Source organism: Panthera pardus, unplaced genomic scaffold, assembly GCF_024362965.1.
Source record: "Panthera pardus isolate Hobbes unplaced genomic scaffold, ASM2436296v1 HiC_scaffold_8, whole genome shotgun sequence".
Classification (NCBI taxonomy): domain Eukaryota; kingdom Metazoa; phylum Chordata; class Mammalia; order Carnivora; family Felidae; genus Panthera; species Panthera pardus.
Genome location: NW_026527013.1, coordinates 53,124,692 through 53,140,808, shown reverse-complemented (window position 1 = coordinate 53,140,808; position 16,117 = coordinate 53,124,692). Strand labels below are relative to the sequence as shown.

General features: G+C 38.3%; 1 protein-coding gene across 4 annotated transcripts in view; it reads right to left on the bottom strand.

The window, feature by feature from the left end:
• The window catches only part of ATG7 (autophagy related 7), a 247,173-nt gene that overhangs the window by 125,085 nt on the left and 105,971 nt on the right, over positions 1–16,117 (bottom strand). For all 4 annotated transcript variants that reach the window (XM_053896758.1, XM_053896759.1, XM_053896760.1 and 1 more), the window contains one exon: positions 2,874–2,996. In XM_053896758.1, the coding sequence (XP_053752733.1) occupies positions 2,874–2,996 (123 nt within the window). The remainder of the gene's footprint in view (positions 1–2,873; positions 2,997–16,117) is intronic.

The following is a 16,117-nucleotide window of genomic DNA, read 5'->3' as shown; positions in this document are numbered from 1 at the left end:
CAGAACTGGAGGTACTACAATTCTGTATTTCAAGTTCTATTACAAAGTGCAAGTAATTAAAGCAATATGGTACTGGCATAAAAATAGACATGAAGATCAGTGGAACAGAACATAAACCCCAGAAATGAACCCACTATATGGTCAATTGGTCTTTGACAAAGGAGGCAAGAATATACAACGGGAAAAAGACAGTCTCTTCAACAAATGGTGCCAGGAAAACTGGACAGCTACATGCAAAAGAATGAAACTAGACCACTTTCTTTCATCATACACAAGAATAAACTCAAAATGGATTACAGAACTAAATACAAGACCTGAAACATAAAATCCTTGAACAGAGCATAAACAGTAATCTCTCTAAGATGGGATGCAGCAACATTTTTCTAGATAGGTCTCTTGGGGCAAAGGAAATAATAGCAAAAATAAACTGTTGGGACTACATCAATATAAAAAGCTACTGCACAGCGAAGGAAACAATCTACAAAACTAAAAGACAACCTAATGAATGGAAGGATTCCAAATTCCAAGATAATGATTCCAAATTCCAATACTGGAAGGGTTATTAGCTCAAGAGCATCATTTAAATGGAGAATATCACCTAGAAAATACCTTTGGGCAAAAACCAACAACAGTGTTTGTCTCTAGGAAGGAAACTGGGTGGTAAGGAACAAGTGTAGAAGATTTCCTTTTCATGCAGAATAAATTTCATATAAAGTACATTATTTAACTATAAAATTTGTATCCTGATTCCAGCTAACCATCACTATTAAGAAATGCAGGCCTCGGCACACCAGATCTGATTTTTCAAAGAAGTTAGAAATGGGAAAATTTAGATTTTTATGTAAAACTCACAAGTTTTAAATTTTTTTTTTTAACGTTTATTTATTTTTTGAGACAGAGAGAGAGCATGAACGGGGGAAGGTCAGAGAGAGAGGGAGACACAGAATCCAAAACAGGTCCCAGGCTCTGAGCTGTCAGCCCAGAGCCCGATGCGGGGCTCGAACTCACGGGCCGTGAGATCATGACCTGAGCCGAAGTCGGACGCTTAACCGACCAAGCCACCCAGGCGCCCCAAAACTCACAAGTTTTAAATGTTGAGTTTATTCAGGATTTAACACACAGGGCAAGCCAAACAAAACACACCTGCAAGCCATATCTGGCTCACAAGCCAGTCTACCATCTCTAATCAAAAATTTGATGTGTGGCTTATGATTCCAAACCTATAAATATAATTTAATGGAGGAAAACTTCAAAAAGCAATCTCAGGCTTGTGGATGAAGCCATGTCCCCTGCTGCCCCACCATCTATTTAGTCACTATTGCTCTCTTAAACTTCCCCTTCTCTTCCTTCTTTGAAAAGGCTGTTAATGCAACTCAAATGCAAAACAAGCCAGATTTTATCAAGGAATCTGTCCATTATCCTAGCATCTGCTCTGTTTAAAAGGTGAGATTTGGGGTCAATTTCAAGTTGCAATTCATCTAGCCAACAAAAGAGAAGTATATGAATTGTTTCTATCTGGGTAGAAATATTACCCCAGCCAACTAGTCAAACAATTGCATGGTGGAAAAGACCTGTAAGTTATTTTTCCCTTATCATCAGGCAGTACAGTGCTGCTCAAAGGATAATACAGTGGCCATGACCACCATAACATTCTGAACCTTCTGGGAACCAATCACAGTTCTGGGGAAAATCTCAAAGTCTCTTAAAGTTCAGCAAAGATTCCATTCATCTTCTGAGACTGAAGCTGAGAGACTCTGTGTGGGTCTAACTATTGGCTGTAAGTTGGATACTGTATCTACTGACTGCCCAGAGGATACCACGGCAAGCAGTGCTCAAACTCAGGACCCCCAGATCGAGTCACGTGCTCTTCCGACTAAGCCAGCCAGGTACCCCAGAACTGATTTCAGTGTTAAAAGTCGTATTAGAGATGTACTATCTTGCCTCTCGGGTGTGCCTACAACTCTCACCTCAGTCTCTTGAGAGTGTCAAAGGATTGGACTCTGGCAGTTCCACCCTTATTCAAGGCTAGCCCCAGTCTGCCCAACAGCAGCTTTAGTTTGCCACCAGCTAGTCCAGTACTGGGCCTGAATGTCTACTCAGTGACCACTGGGGCCTGTCCCAACAGTGAAGACACACAACCCCGGGCAAGGGTGGGAATGGGGTGGTAATCAATAAATAGGACTATAGGACTAAAGGCCTCTTTGCAAGTGTTCCACTCCTGCAGGACACAGGCACACAAGGTTTTCCTTATGTAGCTTGTGGAAATGCTAAGACAGGCCATTTTTCCTAAGAACTTCTGAAGAAGTTAAGGAAATTAAGGAAAATTAACACACACATATTGCCCTATGATCAAGCAAATTAAGGAAAGTTAAGGAAATTAAGATTTGCAATACATTCTAATTGACAAGCAAAGCATAACTATCAGGTTGTGACCGGAGAATTCACGGTAGGGTTTGGTGGCCTAAGAAGATGCATCCAATCATGAAATAAAAGCCAGGCATATTCTCTCTGAACATGGCCAGAACCCAGTCTTCTCTGTCTTACATTTTGAGCTATGGACATTAGAGCCAACTCTCCAATGGCTACAGGCATGGTGTTCTTCAGAAAGGACCAGAGGTGCCTGAAAATCAGTAAGCTATACTCCCTTTAATTATGTACATTGGGCACCTACTATACAACAATCTGCACACATGAACATACAGCAATTTCAGAAGGTCCATTCTCCTCTGATAACTAGCAGACTTATTTAGTGATGTTTGTTCTAAGGGAAAAAAAATCCTAATTAACCACTTCCTTACTTTTCCATAAATCTGAATATCAAGTAGGTTTCAAACACATCAGTCCTCAGTACAGAAAGCTTGCTTTATTCTTACCTCAGCAGCTTGGGTCTCTTGATGCAGCAACGTGAGACCGGTCAAGTCTTCTAAGAAGGAATGTGAAGAATTAAACACCTTCGCTAGGAAATTAAATCCTTCTCGTTCATATTGATCAAGAACCTGTAAAACATTAAATTTTTTTAAAAAGGGTGTTGTAGGATTTAAAAGCGTATTATAAAATTTTCACTTCTACAAGCACCTATCAAGAATGAAACTAAAACTAGAAATTAAATATGAGGATAATAATGTAATCTGGTGGGCAAACATTGGGAGGACTTAATATTTACCATTTTCCCCTTCTTAAAAAGAATGACAATGTCATCTTCCAATTCAGATGATAATTTTTCTCAAATAAAATGTAAGTTTCATGCAAACTTACTAAAAATTCTAGAAAAGCTATGGTTACCTGATTCTAAATTTCACTTCTTAGGAAAAAAAAATTACTGGCCAGAGAAGAACCAAGAAAAAAATTAAAAGGGATAAAGGAAAAGAGGGACCAATGGATGGGAAATGTGATCTACTGGCTAGCCATATGTTTTTAAATAACAGAATAGTTTAACAAGGTAAAAATAAATTTCACCAGGCATGTCACAACAGAGGATATCCAAATGGCCAATAAACATATGAAAAGTTGCTTAACATTACAAGTGATTAGGGAAACGAAAACTAAAACCACAAGGAATTCCTACTTTAACCCACCAAAATGGCTAAAATTAAAAAGAAGTTACCAAGTACTGGCAAGAATGTAGAACAACCAGGATTTTCACAGGAATGCAAAATGGGAGAGCTACTTTAGAGTCTTAACACTTACATGCCCTATGATCAAGCAATTATATTCCTAGATATATGTACCAATAACAAAATGTATTCAGGTATGCATCAGAAGACCCAAAGTGTCTATAGTAGCACTATTTATGATAGTCCAAACTAGATCCTACTCAAACGTCCATCAATAGTAGAATGAATGAACAAACTGGTGTATTTATGCAATGGAATACCACTTAGCAATGAAAACAATGATATCTACATGCAACAACAGAGATAACTCTCACAAACATAATGTTAAACAAAAGAAGAGGGAAGCAATATGTACTGTATGGTTACATTTATATGTATAAAATTAAAAAAAAAAAGAACAGACAGTGGCAATGAGAAAGAATGAAATATGGCCTTTTGTAGCAACGTGGATGGAACTGGAGAGTGTGATGCTAAGTGAAATAAGCCATACAGAGAAAGACAGATACCATATGGTTTCACTCTTATGTGGATCCTGAGAAACTTAACAGAAACCCATGGGGGAGGGGAAGGAAAAAAAAAAAAAAAAAAAGAGGTTAGAGTGGGAGAGAGCCAAAGCATAAGAGACTGTTAAAAACTGAGAACAAACTGAGGGTTGATGGGGGGTGGGAGGGAGGGGAGGGTGGGAGATGGGTATTGAGGAAGGCACCTTTTGGGATGAGCACTGGGTGTTGTATGGAAACCAATTTGACAATAAATTTCATACATTGGGAAAAAAATTTAAAAAAAATTAAAAAAGAACAGACAAAAAATGAATCTAAGTCAGGAGAGTGGTTACCCACGGAGGAACTATACATAGAAGGGGCACAAGGAATACTATTTGTTTCTTTATCTGGATGTTGGTGTACTTTGTAAAAAGCCATCAAGTACCTTTTTGTATATATATTTTTCTTCAATAATAAGATTAAAGGCCCACAGTCTTGACAGGGGAACAATATGAGTTCTTAGAAGGAAAAAAAAATGATTATCATATTTAAAAATTCAAAGATCACAGGAATTGTGAAAATTAGAAAGGAAACAGTAAAGCTGAATATCTCAGAAATTGTGTCAAAACTCAGAGGAAATAAAGAGATGAATGTATCAAAAAGATAGCAGACACTGAAGAGAAATCCGAGAAATCAATTACACATGAATAGAAAGGCTGGAAAAGCAGTAATACTAGAAACAGAAAAATGAGGGGGGGGGGGGGGAGAATAGATATATACCAATCATTATATTTTCACTACCCTAAAAATCCCCTGTGCTCTGCCTAGTCATCTCCCACCCACCCCAGCCTAACAACCACTGACCCTTTTACTGTTTCCATAATGGTGCCTTTTCCAGACTGTCATACAGTTTGTGGCCCTTTCAAATGGGCTTCTTTCACTTAGTCACATGCATTTAAGGTTCTGCCATGTCTGTGCACGACTCAATAGCTTTTTTTTTTTTTTTTTTAGTGGTAAGTAATATTCTTTTGTTGTATGTACCACAGTTTGTTTATCCATTCACCCACTGAAAGACATGTTGGTTGCTTCTAAGCTTTGGCAGTTGTGAACAAAGCTGCCATAATTAATTAATTAATTAGTTAATTAATTAAGTTTACAAATTCATCCATTCAGAAATAAAAATGTATACACTCTTCGATCCAGCAATTCCACTTCAAAGACCTTTCACACAGATACAGTTGTCCATGGGCAAAAAAAAAAAAAAAAGAGAGAGATCACCGTGTAATGATGCTCACTGAAACACTGCAGCAACAAAAGATGAGAAGCAATGACTCTAATAGGGGGCTGATTAACAAAATTATGGTGTATTTACAAGCAAGGGCATAGTCTAGATCCATTAAAAGAATGGAGTAGCTCTAGAGTATTGATATAAACCTATTTCCAAGACATACGGATATATTAAAAGCAATGTACAGACCAAGCATCTAGTATTAATGTTTTTGAAATAAAGGTAGAGGAGGAAAGAGGAAGAAAGGGAAATGTGACCTGTGTGTATGCTTGTTCATGCATATAAGATCTCTGGAAGAATACACACATACAACTGGCATCAAGTAGTTGCCCCTGTAAATTCTTTTATACCGCTTGAATTTTTAAAACCAGGGGCATGCGTGACTTATTTAAATAATAGTAAAATCTCTATTTCCCCCCTAATGCTGGAGGAAGGTCGTGCAAGAGGAAGAAAAACTCTAAAGCCTGATGAAGTTGGAGCAAAGAGGGGAGCCCTCCTTCAGCCACAGGAAGTAAAGCAGCTGTAGTGGTGAGTTAGGAGAGTAGGGAACTGGGGGCTGACAAGTTCTGGAGTCTGACAGGAGGCAGCACGGTCATCTGCTGCCAGAGAAGGGGATGAGGTGGACCACAGAGCTTGAGGAGGGTGGTGATGGTCTGGCACAGCTGCGTGGGGAATGTGAGAAAGGAAGTGGAGGCCCCTGCTCAGGACAGAAAATAGAAGTTTGGGGGGAAAATGTGGTTAAGGACCTATGTAAGCTTGGGGACAGGATAAAGGTACCACAGACGTCAAGGAAATCAAGGGGCTGCTGAATACCTATGAAAGAAGCCAAGGAAGGTTAACCTAAGACCTGCAGGGAAGAGGTACAGAGGGATTACGGAGGAGCAAGGGGTGACCAGAATGCCTCAAGGCACACAAAGCTGAGCCTTTGGCTGATTAGCTCCAGTAAATTAATCTGACCACCCTATGCCTGGATAAAAAGGCACTTGGTAACTGAATCCCTCAGGAATAAAGAGATTGCTTATAAACCAGAATTTTATCTTAGGAAAAATGCATGAAAATTAAGTGATCTTTTTCAAAATGATAAATACTGTGGTGCTTAGTGATCACTTATTTCTAAACGAATAAGCTCACCAACTAGGTATTTTGTGCCAGGTGTGCAGTAAGGTAAAAGAAGAACAGGTTGGAAAAATGGACAAAAACTTTGAAAAAAAACCCTGGAATAATTCCAGAGACGATACTATGTTGGACCTTAATTAACCTTTCAGATTTCAAGCCCATGTTTCCACAGATAATTCGCAGTGCTACAAATCTGAAAAGCAGAAAAACTAACAGCAAGAGCAGTAGGAGTGAAAGCCTCCCCCATAATCAGGATGTACAGAAAGTTAAATGCTGAAACGTTATTCATAGCTCTGGCTTCAAAAATATGTGGAAAAACTTAATCCTCCAGGGGCATATTTAATCATGCAAGGGTTTTCTAGTATTCCCTTTATGTGCTGGGAAGTTAATCTGTGTTACGAGTATAAGCAGCTTATAAAAGGTACAAGGATATTTTCCCCTACAAACAATTTGACCTTCTTAAAGGGATTTGAAAATGTGTTTTAAATTACCCCCACCCCCAAAAAGACACCATCACAATGAATTTGAGCACTGCAACAAACTACATAAAGCATATTTCACCTTCTAAGTAAGAATACAGGGTCCTGAGAAGTGTTCACATTACATTTTGATAGGTTATAAATACTGTAAAGGTGCTGGGGGAGTTTGCTAAATAGAGAAATAAGAAAGACTTTTTAAATATACAGATATGGATCCTTTCCTGATAAACATGATTATCCTCACCTAACTGTTTTACAGGCCAGGTTAGCTTTACTGGTGACATGCAGACAACTGGACAAAGATGGTAGAATCTTTTTTTAAAAATTCATTTATTTATTTATTTTGAGATAGAGAGCACGAGTGGGGAGGGGCAGAGAGAGGGGGGAGAGAAATCCTAAGCAGGCTCTGTGCTATCAGCACAGGGCCCAATGCGGGGCTCGAACTCACGAACTGTGAGATCATAACCTGAGCTGAAATCAAGAGTCAGATGCTTCATCAACTGAGCCTCCCAGGCACCCCAAAGATGGTAGGATCTCCTCTTAAGACATGGTTTTAGGAGTATCTGTTCTCTCGCTGAGATTTTCTGTCAACTCTTTACTAGACCAAACCCATACCCCCTAGCTAGGCACTTAAGTTTCTCCAGAACACTCCAATTTGGGACAACTCTCTAGAGAATGCCTTTCACAGGGTCTAAGATCTGACAGCACCATGCAACGATTTACATTTCATGAGAAGAAGAGATTCATGGCTTACAACTCTTGTCTATTCTTAAATAAGGATATGAGGAACTAAGTACCTGACCCCCCAAAAATAGCTTATGTATTTTTTTTAGCTTATGTATTTTCATGCAGTGTCTGCAAATCACTTATTTAAAGTCTCTGTTGTTTAGAAACTATACTTACTCTAAAAGATTTTAAAATATACATGTGTCCTGGGTGCCTGAGTGGCTCAGTCAGTTGAGCGTCTGACTTGGGCTCAGGTCATGATCTCACAGTTCGTGGGTTCAAGCCCCGCATCTGGCTCTGTGCTGACAGCTCAGAGCCTGGAGTCTGCTTTGGATTCTGTCTCTATCTTTCTCCCTCTCTCTTAAAAATAAATAATTGTTAAAAAAAAAAAAAAAGAATATACATGTGTCCTGATTTCTCAAATACTCAGGGAAAGCTAGCCCAATATTCCAGACAGGGTAATAAAAGAGTATGGCTGGGAGCCACCAAGACTTTTAATTCCCATCCTATGAGAATCCATAAAAGAAGGGTCAAAACACTCCCATCTGAGGTTCAGTCACCCAGTAGTCTGCAGAGGCTTTGCTCCAAGTTGAGGGCAAAACCTTCTGTTTTCCAGTTCTGGTGCTAAGAGGGCCCTTCCAGCGCAGAGAAGCCTCACTTTAGATAATGAGCTGGAAGCATCACTAAATAAGACCAGGAAACCGCCTCATCAGTTTCTGTCTCTTGATGTCTGGGATTCCTGTCAAAATAATAAAAAAGAACCAAAGAAGAGGGAAAAAAAGTTCCGGTTTCAGCAGACCTTAAAGCTACTGTCCCACCCTCACTGCTCCCAGCTCCTTTCTGGTTCCCTCTTGGTGCTACCCACTGAGAGTGACCTCCTGTCTTCCCCATCAAGGGAGATCTTTCACTTCCATCAAAATTCAGCTCAAGTACTAGCTCCTGCAGCAAGTCTTGCCTGATCAATTCCACTCTCTAGGATCTTTTCTTCCCTTTTATATTCTGACCTCACTCTCCAGGACACACTAAGTTGCCAAAGGGATTGAAGGAAATGCTGTTTCACTATCCCTGGTAATCAAGAGTTGATGGCATTTCCAACTATCGGCCACATGTTCAGTAACTTTGTTTCTGTTTCTATATATGTCAGTGATATAGAGCAAATGACGGATGAGAAACAGCTTCATATGGAAACATGTAGCTATCAATCTAACTAAATTTGCTGCTGTTAACTTCCTCTTCCTCTATTGGACACAGGCAGGATTTAGAAGGCCAAACTTCAAAAAAAGAAAGATCTGAGTTCAAGATATGTAATTGTATTACTAGAATACCAAAAATATAGAACAAGTCTCTATCTCTTTCCTTAAAGTCACTGTATAGTGTACAATCTTAGGCATCCAAATGCAAAATGGGTACAACTATAATTTAGAGGATGTGGGAGAGTTCAGGTCAAAACAGCAAATAGTATCAACATCGAGATAACCGATTATGGAATAGAAGTCCCAACACTTTACTATTTTAATTAAACTTGTTATGGTATAACACATAACTGCATTTAAAAAATCAAATATTACAGGGACGCCTGGGTGGCTCAGTCAGTTAAGCAGCCGACTCTTGATTTTTGGCTCAGGTCATAATCTCACATTTCTTGAGTTCAAGCCCCACATCGGGCTCTGCATTGATAGTGAGGAGGCTGCTTGGGATTCTCTCTCTCTCCCTCTCTCTGTTACTCCCCCACCTGTGCGTGCTCTCTCTCTCTCTCTCTCTCTCTCTCTCAAAATAAATAAATAAACTAAAAAAAAAAATCAAATACTGGAACACTTGAGTGGCTCAGTCATTTGAGCGTCTGACTCTTGATTTCAGCTCAGGTCACAATCCCAGGGTTGTGGGATCAATCCCCGCGTTGGGCTCTACACTAAGCATGGAGCCTGTTTAAGCTTAAGATTCTTTCTTTCTCTCTGCCTTTCTCCCCCACTCGTGCTCTCTAACATAAAAAAAAAAAAATTATAAAACCAAATATTATATTTTGGTTTTTTTTTCCACATACCAAAATCACAATTCTGCTCGAGTCAACTGGGCAGAAGAAACTAATAACTGGGAATTAACACATAACTGGGAGTAATTTGGAAACACTGGGCAAAACACTTCACCTTTTTGAGCCTGTTTGCTCATCTCTAAAATGGGGATGCCACTCCATGCCTGTTTCCCTACGCACTGAGATACAAAAAGGATTTCATGATGCCAATTACTGACAGAGAATGCTTTATGAAGAGAAACAGAAATGTTACGCATTTATTACTTTAACAATGTCATTATTGCCAAATAAGGCTTGATAAATATAGAAAATATGTGACAGGAAGACACACAGAGATGTCATTGATGATAGCAGAGTAAGGACCTCTATAAATCCTCTCTTCCAGAAGAGAAAAGAGAACCGTGACAAAGTCTGGGAAGTCTTTATTCAAGAAAACATCTGAATCTCTGTAAAAACAATGGGCTTTGAGGCTTTTAACATGCTCCATTCCCATCCCCATTCTCCCTCCAGCTCGACTGTAGCCTTGAAGCCTGTAGCCTTCAGAATCAGTGAAAACCAGCCTGGCAGCCACTGGAGGGGGTAGACTGGGGCTGAAGCTCCTTCAAATTTTTTTTTTACAGAAAATGGCCACCTGTTTGGCGGTTCCCAAGGGCACCCTGCCTGCATGTTGTTTTTATTTGACCTGACTCAGAACTCATGCTTTGTGAAAGCCTTTCTCCCAGGGCTAGTTGTTGAAAAGTATCAGGAACAACTGTTTAACATCCTGATCTCCTGAGATGGTGGATAAGAGGTGCTGCAACAGTAAGCTAACCAAAGAGCTTAAGACAAAAATCTGGGGAATACCGTAAGAGACTTTGAAAAGCTCCAACGTATTTTTGGGAATCTAGAAGACCGTGCCCAGGCACAGAGTGAGGTATATGCCTGAAGTTGTGCACATGCTCAGGAAAGATCTGAGAAGGCCCTAAGCTCTCACCTCTAGCTGGCCCTGAGTATTTGTGCAAGCAGGAGATGAGAGGTAAGGCAAAGCTCTTAACTGCCTGGCTCAGCAGTGAAGGCACTCCCCAATACATACACAGAGCACCTCAGCAAAGACTGATTTAGCAGTTCCAGGAGGTTAAGAAAAATCTCTCTCTAATCACTAGATGACCACCAAGCTAACCAAGGAGAAACTTCATGGTCACACAGGACAAAGAACACCAACTTAATGAAAGCAGTTCAGAAAAGTAACTAACAAACAACAGCAGCAGCAAAGAACAACAATAAACCATGGCAGGGGAGAGAATCTGATTTCCAGAGTTAACATATTGTATTATTTAACATGTCTAATTCTCAACAAAAATTACTGGATATGCAAAGAAACCAGACAGTATGTCCCATACACAGAAACCAAAACAAATCAAAAACATTCAACAGAAATCATTCCTGAGGAACTTACTAAACGAAGACTTTAAAACTGCTATTTTAAGTAAATTCAAAGAACTGAAAGAAACCATGTCTAAGTATCTAAAAATAAGCATGAAAATGATGCCTCACCTAAATAGAGAATATCAAGAGGGAGAAATTATAAAGAAGAGCCAAAGAGAGGGCACCTGGTGGCTCAGTCGGTTGAGTGTCCGACTTCGGCTCAGGTCATGATCTCACAGCTCGTGAGTTTGAGCCCCGCGTCGGGCACTGTGCTGACAGCTCAGAGCCTGGAGCCTGCTTCGGATTCTGTGTCTCCCTCTCTCTCTGCCCCTAACCCACTCGCATTCTGTCTCTGTCTCTCTCAAAAATAAATAAACACTACAAAAAATTTTTTAATTAAAAAAAAAAAGAGCCGAAGAGAAATTCTGGAGTTGAAAAACACAACTGAAAAATTCACTAGAGAGACTGAAATCAGTTTCAGGCATGGTAAAGAAAGAATCAGTGAATTTGAAGATAGGTTAATTGAAAGTATCCAGAGGCACCTTGTGGCTCAGTAAGTTAAACATCCAAATCTTGGTTTCAGCTCAGGTCATCATTGTACAGTTCGTGGGACTGAGCCCCGCATTGTGCTCTGCATTCTCAGCACGGAGCCTGCTTGGGATTCTCTCTCTCCCTTTCTCTCTGTCCCTCCCTCCCTCTCTATTTCAAACTAAATAAACTTTTTAAAAAGAAAGTATCCAGTCTGAGGAACAAAGAAAAATGAACAAAACCTCAGAGACCCATATGACATCATCAAGCATACAAACATGTGCCTAAAAGGAGTTCCAGAAGAGAAGGGCAGAAAGAATATTTGAGGAAATAATGGCAAAAAACTTCCCAAATTTGATAAAAAACAGTAATCTACATATCGAAGAATGTATAAACCATGGAAGAATATGTAAATGTAAGTCACCTCCAAGTAGCATAACTCAAAGAAATCCATATCTAGACACATCATAAACTGTCAAAAGACAAAGAGATGACCTTGCAAATCCAAGAGAGAAATAACCTATCATGTAAAGAGGATCATTAATAGCCAATTTCTCATCAGATCTAAAGGAATCAAAAGTAATGGGATGAAACATTCAAAGTGTTGAAAGCATAGGACTGTCAACCAAAAATTCCATGTCCAGCAAAACTAACCTTCAAAAGTGAAGGAGAAATTAACACATTCCCAGATAAACAAAAACAAGATAAACAAAACACATTCCCAGAAAAACAAAATTCATCACCAGCAAACCTGCCCTGTAAGAAATGCTAAAGTGAGTACTTCAGATTGAAATGAGAGGTCACTAAATAGTAACTCAGATCCACAAGAGGAAATAAAGAACACAGGTAAAGGAAACTACATAGACAAATATAAAGGACAACAAATGCATTTTTCTTTGTAATTATTTTTTTCTTCTATGTGATTTAAAATACAAATAATGCAGGGGCGCCTGGGTGGCTCAGTCAAATGTCTGACTTTGGCTCAGGTCACAATCTCACAGTTTGTGAGTTCGAGCCCCACGTCAGGCTCTGTGCTGACAGCTCACAGCCTGGAGACTGCTTTGGATTCTGTGTCTCCCTCTCTCTCTCTCTGCCCCTCCCTTTGCTCACACTCTGTCTCTCTCACTTTCTCAAAAATAAATAAATGTTAAAAAAATTTTTTTAAACACAAATGCATAAAAAAATAAAATACAAATGCAAAAAGCAGTAATTATACATCTGTGTTGTCATATAAAGTATAAAGATTTAATCTGTGTGATAGTAAGCCCAAAGGAAGGGGAGGCAAACCAAGGTACAATGGAGCAAAGTTTTTATCTATTATTCAAATTAAGGTGATGTTAAACCAAAACACATGGTTATAAGTTAGTATTTTAATTGTAATCTCTGGAGCAGCCACTGAAAGAATAACTAAAAAAAAGTGTGTATGTATATGAGAGAGAGAGAGAAAGAGAGAACATGGGAATTAAAATGGCACATTAGAAAAGATCTATTTTGGGGTGCCTGGTCCGTTAAGTGTTTGACCCCTGATTGCAGCTCAGTTCTTGATCTCAGGGTTGTGAGTTCAAGCCCTTGTATTGGGCTTCATGCTGGGCTTGGAGCATACTTAAAAAGAAAAAAAAGTAAAATGTCTATTTAACACAAAAAAAGGTGGAATACAGAAAAATAGAGGAATTCAGAAAGAAAGAAAAAAAAGGCATAAGACACATAAAAACCAAAAATCAAAATTGCAGACATAAATTCGATTTCATCAGTAATTACATTAAATGTAAATGAATTAAACCCGCCAACTAAAAGGCAGACACGGCAGAATGGATGGATAAAACAAAAAACATCATGCAACTATATGCTGTCTATAAGAGATTCATTTTAGATGCAAAGACATGAATAGGTTGAAAGTAAAACAATAGAAAAAATATTCCACACAGTTTCAATTATGCACTATAAATAAGTTTTGAAGATATAATGTACAGTATGGTGATGACAGTTAATAATACCATATTGCATACCTGAAATTTTCTAAGAGGATAGATCTTATATTAAACTTCTCAACACACACACACACACACACACACACACACACACACTCACACACTGGCAACTATGTATAGGTGATGGATATGTTAACTAGCTTAGTTGTGGTAATCATTTCAACACATACACACACAGCAAGTCATACACCTTAAATATGTACAATTTTTATATGTTAATAATATCTCAAAAAAGGTGTTTAAAAAAGAACCCAAAAGACCGTTAACTGGAGAGACTATACTAACATCAAACAAAAGACACTTTAAGACAAAAATTGTTACTGGCAACAAAGAAGGGCATAAAATATGATAAAAGGGTCAATATATTGAGAAGATACAATAATTAAAATCTTATGTTATCTATCAACACAGCCCAAAAATACATTATGCAAAAAACAGACAGAATTGAAGGTAAAAATACACAATTAAACAGTAATAGAGACTTCAATACTGCACTTTCAATAATGGATATAACTAGAAAGATCACCAAAGAAACAGAAGACTTGAACATTATATACCAACTAAATCTGATTAGCATCTACAGAACACTACATCCAGTAACAGCAGAAAATATATTCTCACAAAGGCTCATGGAACATTCTCCAGGATACACCATGTGTTAACACCATAAAACATGACTCAATAAGTAAAATAAGGTGAAATCATAAAATTATGTTCTCTGATCACAATGGAATGAAATTGGGTATCAATAACAAAAGAAATTTGGGAAACTCACAGATACGTGGATATTAAACAACACACCCTTAAAGAAATGGATCAAATAAGAAATCACAAGGGAAATTAAAAAATACTTTGAGATGAATGAAAATTAAAAAATAAGACACATAACATACCAAAAGTTGTAAGATGCACTGAATGCAGTGCTCAGAGGGAAATTTATAGCTATAAATGCCGATATTAAAGAAGACTGATTTCAAATCAATAACCTAACTTTCCAACCTAAGAACAAAACAAAAAAGCAATGTAAACACAAAGCAAGCATAAAGAAAAAAATACAAATAATTGAGAAGAAATAAAATCTTTTCAAAAGACAAACAAAATTGACAAAACTTTTATCCAGACTGACCAAATATTGAAGGGAGATGATTTAAATTACCATATCATCAATGAGAGAGGGGATATTACTGTCAATCTTACAGAAATAAAAATTATATGGAAATACTGTAAACAACTGTTGCCAATACATTAGATAATCTAGATAAAAATGGAAAATTTTTGACAAAGTCACTAAGTACTGAAATGACTAAAAAAAAAAAATGAAAATCCTAATAGACTCACGAAAACTGAAGAGACTGAATTACTAATCACAAACTTCCCACAAAGAAAAGCTCAGAAGTAGAGGGATTTGCTGATAAATTTTACCAGACATTTAAAGAATTAACCAATCTTTCACAAATACCCCTGAACAACAGAAAAGGAAGAAACATGCCTCAACTCATTTTGAGACCAGAGTTATCCTAAAAAAATTTTTTTCTAACGTTTATTTATTTTTGAGAAAAGAGAGACAGAGCATGAGTGGGGGAGGAGAAAGAAAGAGAGAGACACAGAATCTGAAACAGGCTCTAGGCTCTGATCTGTCAGAACAGAGCCCAACGTGGGGCTCGAACTCACGGACTGCGAGATCATGACCTGAGCTGAAGTCGGACGCTTAACCGACTGAGCCATCCAGGAGCCCCCTAAAAATTTTTAATGAGTATTTATTTTTGAGAGAGCCAGAGACAGAGAGAGGGAAACAAAGAATCCAAAGCAGGCTCTAGACTCCAAGCTGTCAGCACAGAGCCTGAAGTGGGGCTCAAACCCATGAACTGTGAGATCATGACCTGAGCCAAAATGAACCACCTAGGTGCCCCCAGACCAGTATCATCTTGATACAGAACCAGACAGAGACATCACAATTAAAACCAAAGACCGATGTCCCTTATGAATATAAATGCAAGCATCTTTAACAAAATATTAGCAAACTGGGGTGCCTAGCTGGCTCAGTCAGAAAAGCATGCGACTCTTGATCTTGATTGTGACTTTGAGCCCCACATTGGGTGTGGGGACTACTTAAATAAATAAAGCTTAAAAAAATGTTTTTTAATTAGCAAACTGAATCTCCAGAAACATATAAAAAGGATTATAGGGTATGAAAAAGTGAGATTTATCCCTGGAAAGCAAGCCTGGTTTAACATGTGAAAATCAATGTAATTCATATTAATAAAGAACAAAAACCACACCATCATCTAAATAGACACAGAAAAAGCATTTAACAAAATCCAACACCCTTTTATATAAATAATAAGCTTGTAATGGAGAACTTCCTCAACTTCCTAAAGGGCATTAATAAGCATCAATATTATACTTAATTGTGAGAGATTGAAAGCTTTCCCACTAACATCAGGAAAAGACAAAGATTCCCAC